Source organism: Ailuropoda melanoleuca, chromosome 18 (assembly GCF_002007445.2).
Source record: "Ailuropoda melanoleuca isolate Jingjing chromosome 18, ASM200744v2, whole genome shotgun sequence".
NCBI lineage: Eukaryota > Metazoa > Chordata > Mammalia > Carnivora > Ursidae > Ailuropoda > Ailuropoda melanoleuca.
The window spans coordinates 4,023,197-4,036,816 of NC_048235.1; the positions used below are offsets into that span (position 1 = coordinate 4,023,197).

Genomic DNA, 13,620 nt, shown 5'->3' on the forward strand with positions numbered 1-13,620 from the left:
CAGCCAGGGCCCTACAGTCACTAAATTCTACTCAGAGATGGAACAGACGTTCTGTGTGGTCTAAGATAAAGATATCTTTTAGAGTCGCCTTGTTTTATGTCATTCCACAGAGATGGAAGATGATCGCATTTTAGGGCAGGAGAGACTTATGTATGGTCTAGCCTAAATCTGATCCCTTTGTTTTAGAGTGACGGAGTCAAGACCCCCTGATGTTTTAAATTGTCTCTGACTCCCACCTCTGCCTGGGAGTCTACCACAGACAGAAGCGTACAGCCTGCAGCTTCCTTTAGACAGTCCATAAGTGCTGGAATTGTAGGGCGCTAAAAACACTCTGTACATCAAGCGGCACCTCAAATCTCCTGTGTTGAAATAAAAGTCTTTTTTCCGATTTCTGTTTTCAGTTCACTTGTACTCATTGCCATTGTCAATTGCTAAGGTAGATACTGTGCAGTTAAGGTCACAAGAATAAGTTGCAGAGAGATCCACTAATAAACATGAGAAGAACAGGGACAGGGGGAGAAACTGTTAATTTTTCTTTAATCTCTGAAATCACATTTCACAGTAATTTTTTTCTTTTTAAACTTCTCTCATTTATAAATAATATGCAAATATATGCTCACTATAACAGAAGTTGCTAAAAAGAAGAAATTTTCCTGTCCTCCTGCTCGCTTACCTCCTTCTGTTGGTTCCCCTGACACATGTGTTGTGTCCTGGGCACCCGTCTAGCTTGCTGGGAGATGCCAGAGGAGGGAACAGTGTGTGTCCCTCACAGAGGTCACACCTAGTGAGGAAGGCGCAGTAGGTGAGGTGAGCACGACGTCAGTCCGCGAACCGTGGGACACGCAGAACCACAGCCGTGCAGGCAGTTAGGTGACCTTAGATCTCAGGCTTGGCCCTGGAGAGGAGGGAGCCCTGTGATGGCTTGCATCACATTTCAGCCTGAGGAAATCACGAGTACAAGTGTCCTGAGGTAGAAAATGCTTGCAGGAACCACACAGAGCCCAGTGACGCTGCATGTCCCTGGGCTGAGGGAAGGCTGGGAAGAAATGTATTAGGCAACTGGGAGCCACATCCCAGGGCTCGAGTAGCTGACAAGACTTGGAGTGGTTTGGTTCTGTTTTTAAGTGTGATGAGAAGCCCCTGGGGGTTTTACACAGGGGAGTCGCCAGATCTGATTTCTGTGGTACATGTCACCCTGGATGCTTCATGGAGAATGAACCGTTGGTCAGAGTGTCTGCTAGAAACAATGCTGCCAGCGGTTCACTGTGTTTCCTTCCAGGCACTGTGTGTGTGCGCGCACGCACACATGTGTGCACACGTGTGCACGAGAAGTGCCAAGTAGATGTTTCAAGGGGGTTTTATTGCATATACAGGATTATAGTATCTTACTAAGATTTGCTAATTTATTTATTTTTGGGAAAAAGACAGCCTGAGTCAGGGGTTAGGGGCAGAGGGAGAGGGAGAGAGAGAGAGAACCTTAAGCAGTCCATGCTAAGCACGGAGCCTGACACACAGGGCTCCATCTCACAACCCTGAGATCAAGAGTCGGACGCGTACCTGACTAAGCCGCCCAGGCACCCCCTACGATTTGTTTTTTCAAAATGTCAGCTATTTCCATATTGGAATCAATAGAGTAATAGATGTACTTCATTTTTTAATATAATCCACTTCAGGGGTCAATGAATATTTTCTGTAATGAATCAGATAGTAACTATTTCATTTTTTGTGAACCAGGAGGCAAAATCAAGATATGTAGGTACCTACCTAAAGAGAAAAAAAGACATTTTTACAAAATTTTTGTTGACACAACTTGAGTGCAGTTTTGTTTTTGTTTTTGTTTTTTTTTGTAATATGTCTAATGAGAACAGAATTCTATTTTCAAAGTAGAGGAATAGCTTTTCACTTAATTGGGGTTCAAATTGTGTTCCCATCATCAAAATTGATGGCAAACTTTCACTGAGGCAGATATACAATAAGATTTTATGTGTTTTCCTTTTGAAAATGCCTTTTCACACAGATAAGTACTGCCAAATACTGCTCTCAACCCATAGACAGGTGGTTTTCATCAAGCACGTTCATTGCGTAGAAGCCATTTATGGAAATCTGTTAGATTCTTCACTTTATATGTGGCTTTCAGTGTGTCCTCACATTGCAGATGAATCACTTCCAGTGAAGGTCAATTGGAAACTCCTCAGCTGTGCAGTTGCGTGGATGTTCTTGCTTGCAGGCCTAGAAAACCTGGAACAGTAGCTTGAGTGCAGGAAATATGTCCACATCACATTTGCATGGGGGTGGAGATCTCGCTTCTTGTTTGAACCTCTGACACCACAGGACAGAAAGTGTATGAAGCTGCTTGATGCTACGTATCTGTTGAGATGGCTTTCCACCACCCATGGCACTGCTCACCAGAGCTCTTCAGACGGCCTCCTGAGATGGATTTTAATTGCCGAGTAGGTAAAAGCTGACTGGTCATGCTGAATCAGCACACAGTTGGCTCCTGCTTGTTTCTCAAGGACACAGGTGGCTGAGGTGGTTCCAGTGGAGCCATTGGCAAAAGCACAGGGAAATCCTTTTCATAGCCACGTCCTCACCTTGTCCATTGGTTTATGAGACAACTTTCTTCTTGGCTGTTCTTGATAAAATTTTACACGTCAGTATAGACATGGGCCGTATCTCAGCAGTTTGGCCAACTATTAGATTCTTTTTCATAGGGAGTAGTCACCAATTATTAGAGGTTGACGAAGGTCAGACTATTCTAGTCTCAGGCACAGACATTAAACATCTACTGGCAAGCAGATGGAGAACTATCCACAATACAGACCTCTGTGCTGAAGTCCCAGGTCTTGCCCTTCAGGTGAACCCACCGTACCTTACCTGAAAGGTGTACTAGCCACAGACAAAATTCTACGGTTAAATTTCTGTAAACTTGACAGCTTCAGGCCACCAGATATCCTTTGACCCTGCAGTTTCTCATAGGGCCGTTTAGGGATCAAGACTTGGATGTCACCCCCAGGGTTACCAGCTGCAGCGCCTGCTGGGTTATTTCTGCATGGGGAGAGGGATCCCCTGTAAAATATCAGCCAATCCAGTTTTCTTGAATCCTTGAATTGAACTGGAGAAACATTTCTGGCATCCATTATGCTGATTAACAAACTGGTGACATCACCAATTATAGCTCATTTCTTTGATCGATTTTGCCAGTTAGCAAAACATCTAATAACAACAGGGCAGAAGAATTTCTAGGAGTTGTCTCTCGAGTGTAGTATTTGTTAACCTGTTAGCTGACCACTCCCGGAGCGGGTGTTTTGGATGGAGGTGAATTAGCACACATATTCGTATCATATCGTCTATGCTGAAGTACATATTTTAAATTACAGCCTTCATGATATGATGTTGTTCTGTCTTAGTGCGTTCATCCTGTGATGGAACACATGGTGTGTGTGCTGACTTCCCTTGGTCAGTGGTCACTGCCTGTAGCTCTGTGTTGGGAAGGATTATGAGGATTTATCCTGGCTTTGCAGGAAAAAGCATGATGAATAGTACTAGTCTGCTTAGAGAATGATTAATATGGCTCAGTATAGGGGCGCCTGGGTGGCTCAGTAGGTTAAGCGTCTGCCTTCGGCTCAGGTCATGATCTTGGGGTCCTGGGATCCAGCCCCAAGTAGGGCTCCCTGCTCAGCAGCGAGTCTGCTTCTCCCTCTCCCTCTGCCGCTCCCCCTGCTTGTGCTCTCTCTCTCTCTGTCAAATAAATAAATAAAATCTTAAAAAAAATTTCATATATATTTATTAAGAACTAAAGCCCATCCAGTCATAGGCATTTAGATACTCTTATTCCATGTTTTGCATATTCTGACTATTTCTTCAAGGGAAAGTGTGAATTACTATTGTACCAAGTAACTAGGCATACTATACATGTATTTCTTAAATATTTTAAATTGAAAAGTAATGATTGCAGCTTTTGACAGTTCAAGTGATACACAAGTGTTGTATTAAGAAGAGTACTTATCTCAACCCTCTTCCCCACAACCTGCCAGTCTGCTCACTGGAGGTAAGCAATCCAACAGCTCAGTGGGGGTTGGTCAGCCTTCACAGGAAGGCTAGCTACAAGGAAGGTGTTACAACCTATTCATTATTTGATATATTTGTTCATCTTTTTCATTTATTCATTAACATGTTTGCTATTAACCTACAATGTCCAAGGTATTGGGGTCAATACAAGGGGAGATAAGGTTGATGTGAAGCTCTAACCCTTTCCCTCAACAGAGCTTAGACAGGTAGGAAAGATACAGTCGAGATAATTCATATGCAGGTATCAGGGAATTTGGAAGATGGAGAAATTACTCCCAATGGTAAAAGTTATATAGTATTAAGACAAGTTTACATATTGAAATCACATTTTAATGGTCTCTACAGTGATTATAAAGGAAAAGATTCCACATCTTTTGATGATCATAATTAGATTTATTTTTGTATTCATAAAGTAAACTTGATATTTTATTAGATGAATGTATTCCTGTGGTTAGCTGAGTTTTGTTTGCATGGAACACCTAATTAACTTGCATGTATCTCAAATCCCATAAGTATATATGGAAGGGATTTCTCCTAGGTGTCTTAAGGCCCTTTCCACAGTCCTAAGATTTTACATTCTTCGTTGTTCTTAAATAACTCATTATTCAGATTTTAGGGACTCAGAAGAAATTTCCTGGTGGGATATTGTTAAAATTTTGGGATATACTTGTATATTTTAAATATACAGATTCTTAAATTAGCCTTCAGAAGCCTTTTTATTGTTGATACAGTTGATCTTGCAGAGTGTTTTGTACCAGTGAATACTAAGTGTTTAGATGTATTATTAGTACTAGTGTGAGTCTTAATTCTATGCCTTGGAAGTAGGAAAGGAGGATACGTGAGAGGATAGGTGTTGAAAATAAGGGTGTATTTTTTACTCCTCTGGCCTGAGCATAACACTGACATGGACCAAGTTTGTGTTAACGACATTTCTTAAGTCTCTCCCCATTTTTCCTCCTCTCTCTCCCTTTCCTAGCACTTACCTATGTCCTTATGCTGCCTTAGCCTGGTTCTGCCTCCAAGAGTCACTTAGTATCAAAACCACCTCTTAACTCTGCTCATCCCTGTTGGGTGAATGGAGGTAGTGATGTAACTAATTCACACTGAGAAGTGAACGAGTTCACTTTCCAACCTTCCTGGATGTATTTGTATATGATGATATTGTTAACGCAAACAGATTTTTAATTGATGAAATCTCAGGCAGTGTAACTTGACGGTATAAGTTCTGTGGCTGTGAGGGTCTCTTTTCTCTGCATTTGATCGTTTTTTGAAAACCAAGGAAATCACTTGTTTCGTGAAGTTGGAATAACAATGAAGGAAGAGATAGGAGTCTAGGATTTTCAGCCTTGACTCATAGATGGCTGAGAACATTCATCAAACAGGAAGCAGGGGTGTGTTGTTGAAATTTCTCCGAGACATTCAAGATGGAGGTCTGTTAGGTAGTAGTTGGATATATCAAGTGATACCCTTGCTGGGACGTAGCTCTTGGCAAGAGACATGGAGTTGGGAGTGTTGAGTAGTGAATGATTTTATGGGACATTTTGAGACCACCCTTTGGAGTGAGAGGAGAGCTGATGACCACCTTGAGAAACTGCAGGCTTGAGCAAACAGCAAGAGTCACCAGAGGTGGGCGAGCAGGAAGATGGGGAGGAAATACTTGTTGCAGGCCAGTGGCAAGGAATAAAATCTGGCTGCTCTCTCCTACTAGCTTTTACGGTTACTTTGCATTTTCAGCTGCTTGTGGTTTACTGAAACATCCTTAAAGAAAACATAGTAGCAAATTGCCATAGCTGAGTTTGCAAGATGCTGTTTTACAAAACCACATAACTCAGACAGGTGGTTCCCAGGTCATGATGATTCCACTTCATAATTTTTTTTTTTAAGATTTTATTTATTTATGTGACAGAGATAGACAGCCAGCGAGAGAGGGAACACAGCAGGGGAGTGGGAGAGGAAGAAGCAGGCTCCCAGTGGAGGAGCCTGATGTGGGACTCGATCCCATAACGCCGGGATCACGCCCTGAGCCGAAGGCAGACGCTTAACGACTGCGCTACCCAGGCGCCCCTCCACTTCATAATTTTTTGACTTCACTATTGTGCGAGAGCAACATGCGCTCGGTTGAAACTGTGCTTGGAATTTTGAATTTCCATCTTTCCTGGGGCTGGTGATATGCGGCATATACCACGCGGATTTGTGTGTAGATGCTCTTTCCATACTATCTTGAGATGCTGGGCAGCAGCGGGGCGCCGTAGCTCCCAGGCAACCACGCAACCTTGACAGTTAATAACCGACGCAGACAATCATCCTCTCCTCATACAACCATTCTGTTTGTCACTTTCAGTACGGTATTTGTTGAATTACATGAGATAGTTAACATTAATTATAAAATAGGCTGTGTGTTAGGTAACATTGCCTAAATGTAGCCCTTGTAAGTGTTCTGAGCACGGTTCAGGTAGGCTAGGCTAGGCTATGATGCTCAGTAGTTTAGGTGTATTAAGTGCATTTCGACTTCCAGGATTTTCAACTTAGAATGAATGCATTTATCTGGACATAACCTCATCTTAAGCTGAGGAACATCTGTACTTGTATCATTTTGTGATTGCATTATGTGAGAAAAACGTGAAAATGTCATTAGTAATATTAGTCTTAAGTTCTAAAAGGTTATGACACGTTTTTTAGATCTTTATGTTTACAAAATGCTTCACAACCTATTGTTCTCCACTAGAACTGAGGCAGGGGCTGTAACAATCTTATTGACATAAACACACTAGCAAGCAGGGAACTTACTCATGGTGCATTAACAAGAGTACATTGGATTCCAAATTTTATCTGTAGTCCTCTCCTTTTCTTATTTTTATATACTCTTGCTTTGAGTAAACATTTAGATTTTTTAAAAAAAGTGAATGGTGGGTACGATTAATTCTAATATTCTAATTACTTACAATCTTAAACCTTAAAGATGAGAAATGTATCCATATCCTGTCCTAGAAGTTAGAAGTTCACAGTGATTGTGGAATGTAGTGGAAAGTAATGCATAGATAGATAGATACTCTTACCTTCAAAATGAGTAAAAGAAACCTAGAGTATCTGGATCTTGGAACAAACTGTCAATTGCAGAGTCCGTGTCCAGTAGCCCATCTCAGTGAGGTCTGTGGTTAGCTTGCGGGGAGAGAAGTGGAATATACCTCAAATATAAAAGATCACCGAGGAGATAGTGGGGTCAGCATGTGATTGGTTTGAGTATCTCCAAAAGGGACTTAGTATTAGGGTTTAGTATAAGGTCATTCAGATCCTGACCTTAACACACTTTTAGAGTCCAAGCTGCAAATAACAAGTTGTTTGAATTCAAGAAAATATTTAACCATTGTTGTGCATTTTGTTTTCACTTAACTGGAGTACCATTTTTGAAAGAAGAGTTAAAACTTTCAAATCAGGCCCTCCAAAATATATCATATCTGTTTTATTAGAGCAAATCGTTTTATCTGAAGTATTTGCAAAGCGTTCACTCTCATGTTATGTGATTTTTAGTTTCTGATGGCACATAGTATATTTTTGCCTTGTATTGTATTCACTTTCAATGTCTACACTGTCTACTGGGTTGTAAACTCCCTAAGAGCAGGATCAGTGTTTGTCATCTCTGCATCTCTGGTGGACAAACCCTGATTATTAGACATTGTTGATAAGAGCCTCAGTGACCTACTAGCTGGATGATCTTGATGGTGGCGTCGAATGGCTCACCATCTCTTCGTTGTGCCTGGGACATGAGTGTCCCTAGGCTGCTATTTGCCTTTTATGCATGATTCTGTTGAGACCATGTAAGTGATGGCTGGTATTCTTAGTCTTCCTTCAAAATACCAACTAAGCCATATAATAGGCAACTATTTTGCGAGGAAAGAGAGAGGAGGAGAACAGTATAAAGATGTAACAATTCAAAGTAGACATTTCACACTTCATTGTGGGTTACATAGGATTTCTATACTGGTTAGCATCTAACGAAACCACATTTCACTTAAAGAGTATCTTCTTTTTGGTTTGTATGTCTTCATGGCAAGGTGCTGGTCTGAGGTGGAAATTTGTGGGGAATAGAATCATCTATCACTTGTAGATTGAAATGGAAAGCTTTGTACTGTAGTGAAGACTGTTTTCTAGAGTAAATCTGACCCCAAAGCTAAGATTACTTATTTCCTCTAACATAGAACTGCTTTCTCTGAGTTCGTTTTTGATCATTATGTAAAAATCTAAAAATTGGAGATGGAATAGGGCCTAAGTTATGGGCGTAGATTTTCTTGCATTATCCACTGGACAAATGGGATATTGTAGTGCTGGTACATTGTCACCTGCCAGGCAAAAATGGTTTCTGACCCTTCAGTTAGGTGAATTGCTGGGGACATTGTAGTGGAATAAACTGAACATTCTAAACAGACCTCACAGAGCAAGTATGCAGTGTTTATTTAAAAGGACTAGGACTTTTATCTAACCGGTATGCATAAATTAATTTTTATTTTGCTTAAGTTGCATTAGTATTCAGTCCGTATAAAGGTCTAACTAATCTTCAAATCCTCTTGGATTTCAGGTGTTAAAGATGGACCCACAAGGCATGATGTTTTAGATGGCTCATTAGAAACCTGTAAGGACCTTAGCAGACCTCTTGAGGAATCGAAGAAAAGAGGGAAAGCCCAAAAGGTTGGTGTGTGAAAATATTATTTTAAACTTTCCAATGCCACTCCATCATAATGTTCGACTCTGGGTGAATGTCACTTAAACTAGTCTGTCCAGCTTGTATTTTATTGAAAAAATTAATTATGGGTGGATGTTGGAAAACTCTTGACAGTAAAACTGAGAGTATCGGTCACATTCAGGACGGAGAGTTACTATTTGCCAACTCACTGCTTGCTATAAAAACGCCAACAGCTCTCTCAAGTAGAGGGTGTCTGCTGTGCCAACAATTGTTGTTTTGTTATCTGAATAAACAGTCACTAGGCAGGAGGGGAAGAACCCAAACCTTGTTCATTTGTGAGCTAACGAAGGTTTGATTTCAAGCCATTGGAGTGAAAGGTACCCGGTGCTTTGTGCTTCAGCTTTTGAGGCTAGCTCTGCTCGCATCACGCAGCACGCTTACATGAATAATGTTCGGAGGGTTTAACATTTTTTGGTTCTTCCACATATGCCCTCATGGCTTAAATTTAAAATTAGCCACTCATTATCTTATGCCTCATTCCTACGAGGCCGGGAAAGCATAAGATAGTGAAGCCTGATTTCCACACGATGGGAAAACAGTCCTGAAAAACAAGGAGAAATCTGACAGGAAGCAAGGATACCACAGAGAAGGCACTGGGGCATCCCAGTCGTCCGGCCAAACACGCGTGGCGGATGCTACCTGAGGAAGAGGAACAGTGACACCTTCCTTATATTGGCTGTGATTAGAGACATTTAAAATGACAGATTCCATGAAAGTCTGTTATAAGTGGTAGAAACTTTGATTTCTTTACTGATGCATTCCGGTTTGTCTCAGAAAAGAACGCAAGAAAGGACTCCCCAGATGGAAGGAATAGTGGTAGATCTGCGGGGCGAGATCCTCACAGTCCCCTCACGTGCGTGTAGGCTGCTGGCTTCCTGCGCTCCGGCTCTCACGAGCATCCCTGCACCTGCCCCAGCGCAGCGCCTCCTGCGACTGCCCCTTTGGACGAAGCTAGTGACCTTCTGGCTGTATTTATGTTTGCTTCCCTGTGTCCTCGTCTTCTTCCTAATTGCTGGGTGGCCTCTTCACCTTCTTCCTTTGGGCAGAAGTGAACACCTTTCACATTTACTCGGCTGATGCACTACTGTTTCTGCCCTGCTCCTTCTGAAGCAGTCCGTGGCAGTCCATACACACCCCAACTTTAGATGGCCACCCTTTATGATATTACTTACCCACTTTTCACCCTCCCATGGGCATTTGCTTAGGGATACAGTTGTACCGACTCATCTCTTTCTTGGTCTTACGCCCGTATTTAAAAAAAAAAAAGTGCCCAGTAGACGCTGATTACTTAGAACCGTAAACATCCTTTACCCTGCCTGATCACAAAGCATGTGGTTTAACTTGGAAGTTAATATTTCAGGCATTTGACCTTGCCTGGCTTCTGCCTGATGATCACCCTGAACTGGGTCTGTGGGAGAACGTGGGTTAGGGACGTGCATCCCGGATGGGAGTGTCGTCGCTTCGTTCTTACGAAGCTCTCGCCTCCAAGGGCCCCTAAAATGGGAGAACAGGGGCTGTGTGACTGAATGCATCGAGTGATAGGTGCTGCACAGGTGGGGAGTGTAAGGCGGCATCGCTGTCATGGATATTAATAAAACAGGTAAGTGGTCAAAAGGGAAAACAATACAGAATAGTGTATACATGTCTTCAGCTGACGGGCTCAGGAACAAAGGGTTTAGTAAATTTAGTTATGTCACTTGCTCATATTTGCCTTCACTTTTGTTTTGAAAATATTTATTTTTTTTACATTATTTTAAAAAATCTATATTTTGGTCTTTTTTTAATCGAAGAATAGTTGACACAGAGTGTTTATTTCCCTGAACCGTTAGTTTCAGGTGTACCACATGGTGACTGGACAACTATCTGCATTACGCTGTGCTCACCACAAGCGTAGCTACCACCTGTCACCATACTCGTTACCATTGACTATATTCCCTGTGCTGTACCGTTCAGCCCCCTGACTTTCATTCCGTAGCAGGAAGCCTGTATCATACTCCCACTCCCCTTCGCCCATTTTGCCCGTCCTTCCACCTGTTTGTACTCTGTATTTATGGGTCTGTTTCTGCTTTTGTTTGTTCGTTAGTTTTGTCTTTTAGATTCCACATATGAGTGAAATCATGGGTTTTTGTCTTTCTCTGTCTGACTTATCTCAATCAGCATCACACCCTCTAGCTCCATCCATGTCATTGCAAATGAGAGGATCTCATTCTTTTTTTATGCCTGGGTAATATTCCATTGTTTCTATATCTATACCATATCTTCCTTGTACATTCATCTATCAGGGACACGTGGGTTGTTTCCATATCTTGACTATAGTAAATAACGCTGCAGTAAACCTAGGGGTGCATATATCTTTTTGAGTTAGTGTTTTTGTGTTCTTCCGGTAAATACCCAATAGTGGAATTACTGAATCATATGGTGTTTTTATTTTTAATTTTTTGAGGAAACTCCGTACTGTTTTCCACAGTGATAGTCCCACCAACAGTGCATAAGTGTTCCTTTTTCTCTACATCTTTGCCAACACTTGTTATTTCTTGTCTTTTTGATTGTAGCCATTCTGACAGATGTGAGGTGATGTCTCATTGTGGTTTTAATTTTCATTTCCTTCATTATCAGTGATGTTGAGCATCTTTTCATGTGTCTTTTGGTCGTCTGATGTTTTGTTTGGAGAAATGTCTATTTAGGTCCGCTCCTGTTTTTATTTTATTTTATTTTTATTTATTTTTTTTTTGAGAGAGAGAGAGTGTGTGTGCGAGCAAGGGGTGGGGGGGGCAGAAGGAGAAGGAAAGAGAGAATCCCAAGCAGGCTCCATGTCCAGTGTGGAGCCCGATGTGGGGTTTGATCTCAGGACCCTGAGATCATGACCTGAGCTGAAACCAAAAGTCAGACGCTTAACTGACTAAGCCATCCAGGCACCTTGCCTCATGGCTTTTCTATATTTCTGTTCCTGTGTATCTCTTGATTTTATTCTGGATATTTTCTGTTGATTTCTTTTCCATTCTACCTTTCCCTCTTTATATGTCTGTTCGGATGTAAACTTATATATTTAGTTTTTAAATTCCATTTATTGTATTTTTCAGTTCTCATAGTTCTATTTGGATTTTTTTATCCTTTCCAGTCCTCTGTCAAAATTATTAATCTTTTCTCTTATTTCTTTGAGCCCAATAAATGTATTTATTTTGAAGTCTCTACAGGATAAATGGTTTCTGTCTTTGTAGTCTGTTGTTTCTCTTTGTTTACAGTCATGTGTTCCCCTAATATGCCTGGTTTTTTTTGATTTATCTTCTTACCAGGAATTGAGATGATTTGAAGTCAGGCTTCTAACTCTGTGAGGCCAACTATCCCCTGGGGAAAATGGCTTTCAGATCCTGGTTCACCTCTGAAGGTGTCCCTTCTGTGATTCACTCTCTCGTCAGCTCATCTGTGCCTTCAGATAGCTGGTGTGTGGTTGTTTGCTTGTATCTTGTCAGCTTTACTGATTATTCACCGTGGGGAGGTTGTTCTGAACTATTCAGTCTACGATTCCTGGAAATAATGAGTGAATTCTAACAGCCATTAAAAAACAAAAACACCAAGGTGGAGACAGAATAAATCCTTCTCCAAAAACAGAGCAACGAGAGACTAAGTCAACAGCAAGGATTTTTAAGATGAACATTCAAGTCACTGGTTGCAAAAGACACAGTAAAACACCTCTTAAATACTGAAAACAAATAATTCAATAATTGAATTATAGAATCTCAGAACGATAAGTACCAATCCAGGTTTTTTTGGTTTAGTACCCATTTTTAGTGGGAAAAGTCCCTTTGGAAATCAGTGAGAAACTATTTTTTTTTAGAATTATTACTTTAAATATATGTTTATAAATTTGTTGAACCTCTTTTATTTTGAGAATCCAGATAAGCAATTTCATGACCTCTATAATCTTATATTATGTACATTAATGACAAGGAGACATATTTCTCCCATCTTTTCAGAGGGAGAAATATAACATGTTATGACCAATTTTAATCTGTTTTCTGTTGCTTGCTTAATATTGTCAGGCATAGAGTCCTGAAGATGAATCCTAGTCCTATGGAAAACATATATGAGAATTCTTTTTCTCCTAAGTTTTTTCATTTATTCTACTCCTTCTGTCATTTTTGTTGCTCAAAGTATCATTATCCTCAGCAAAATTTTTCTTTTAAGGTAAATCACCACCTGGATGGCTTTTCACAGGTGGCTGTGTTTTAAAACCACATTTGGAAGCCACGTCTGCCAAGCACGGGTGTCCCCTTAGAAAACAAGCTGTGGGTCAGAGCACAGAAGGGTTTTATCTGGCTTTCATAAGCTTGGGGGCTTCGAGGCAAATGAAGGCCCAAATGCCTCATAATATACGAGTATACTTATTTTGACAGTGATTAAAAAAAAAGAAGAGAAAGAAAAAAAAGACCGTACGCACTGGATCACAAATGCTTTAATTTCTACAAGTTTCTAGGAGGACAAATGATGAATAATCTCTTGCATATATTCCGATAATTGCTTGTTCTCACACTTCTACAGGGAATGAGCCTTTAAGGACACAGATCGTGTCCTATTTGTCTTATCATACTGAGTACCACACACAAAAGAGGTGTTCGGTTAGTACTTGCTGAGTAAACGAGGGATGCATTAATTTCTCTTCCGCTTTTTGAGTGAACTTGCTATACCATTTCTGGTGCTTTCAACCGTCACACAATGTCATAATCATTCTAATGTCCCTCATTTGTTTTCGAATAGTCTTCCTTAACTTGTAGAAGGGTCTTGTATTTCAAATACAGTGAAAGCGGGAAGGTTTT

At 40.9% G+C, this 13,620-nt stretch overlaps 1 protein-coding gene across 5 annotated transcripts in view; it reads left to right on the plus strand.

Annotated features, from left to right (window-relative positions):
• The window catches only part of MCPH1 (microcephalin 1), a 242,530-nt gene that overhangs the window by 48,138 nt on the left and 180,772 nt on the right, over nt 1–13,620 (plus strand). For all 5 annotated transcript variants that reach the window (XM_034647479.1, XM_034647475.1, XM_034647476.1 and 2 more), the window contains one exon: nt 8,642–8,751. In XM_034647479.1, coding sequence (XP_034503370.1) covers nt 8,642–8,751 — 110 coding nt within the window. The remainder of the gene's footprint in view (nt 1–8,641; nt 8,752–13,620) is intronic.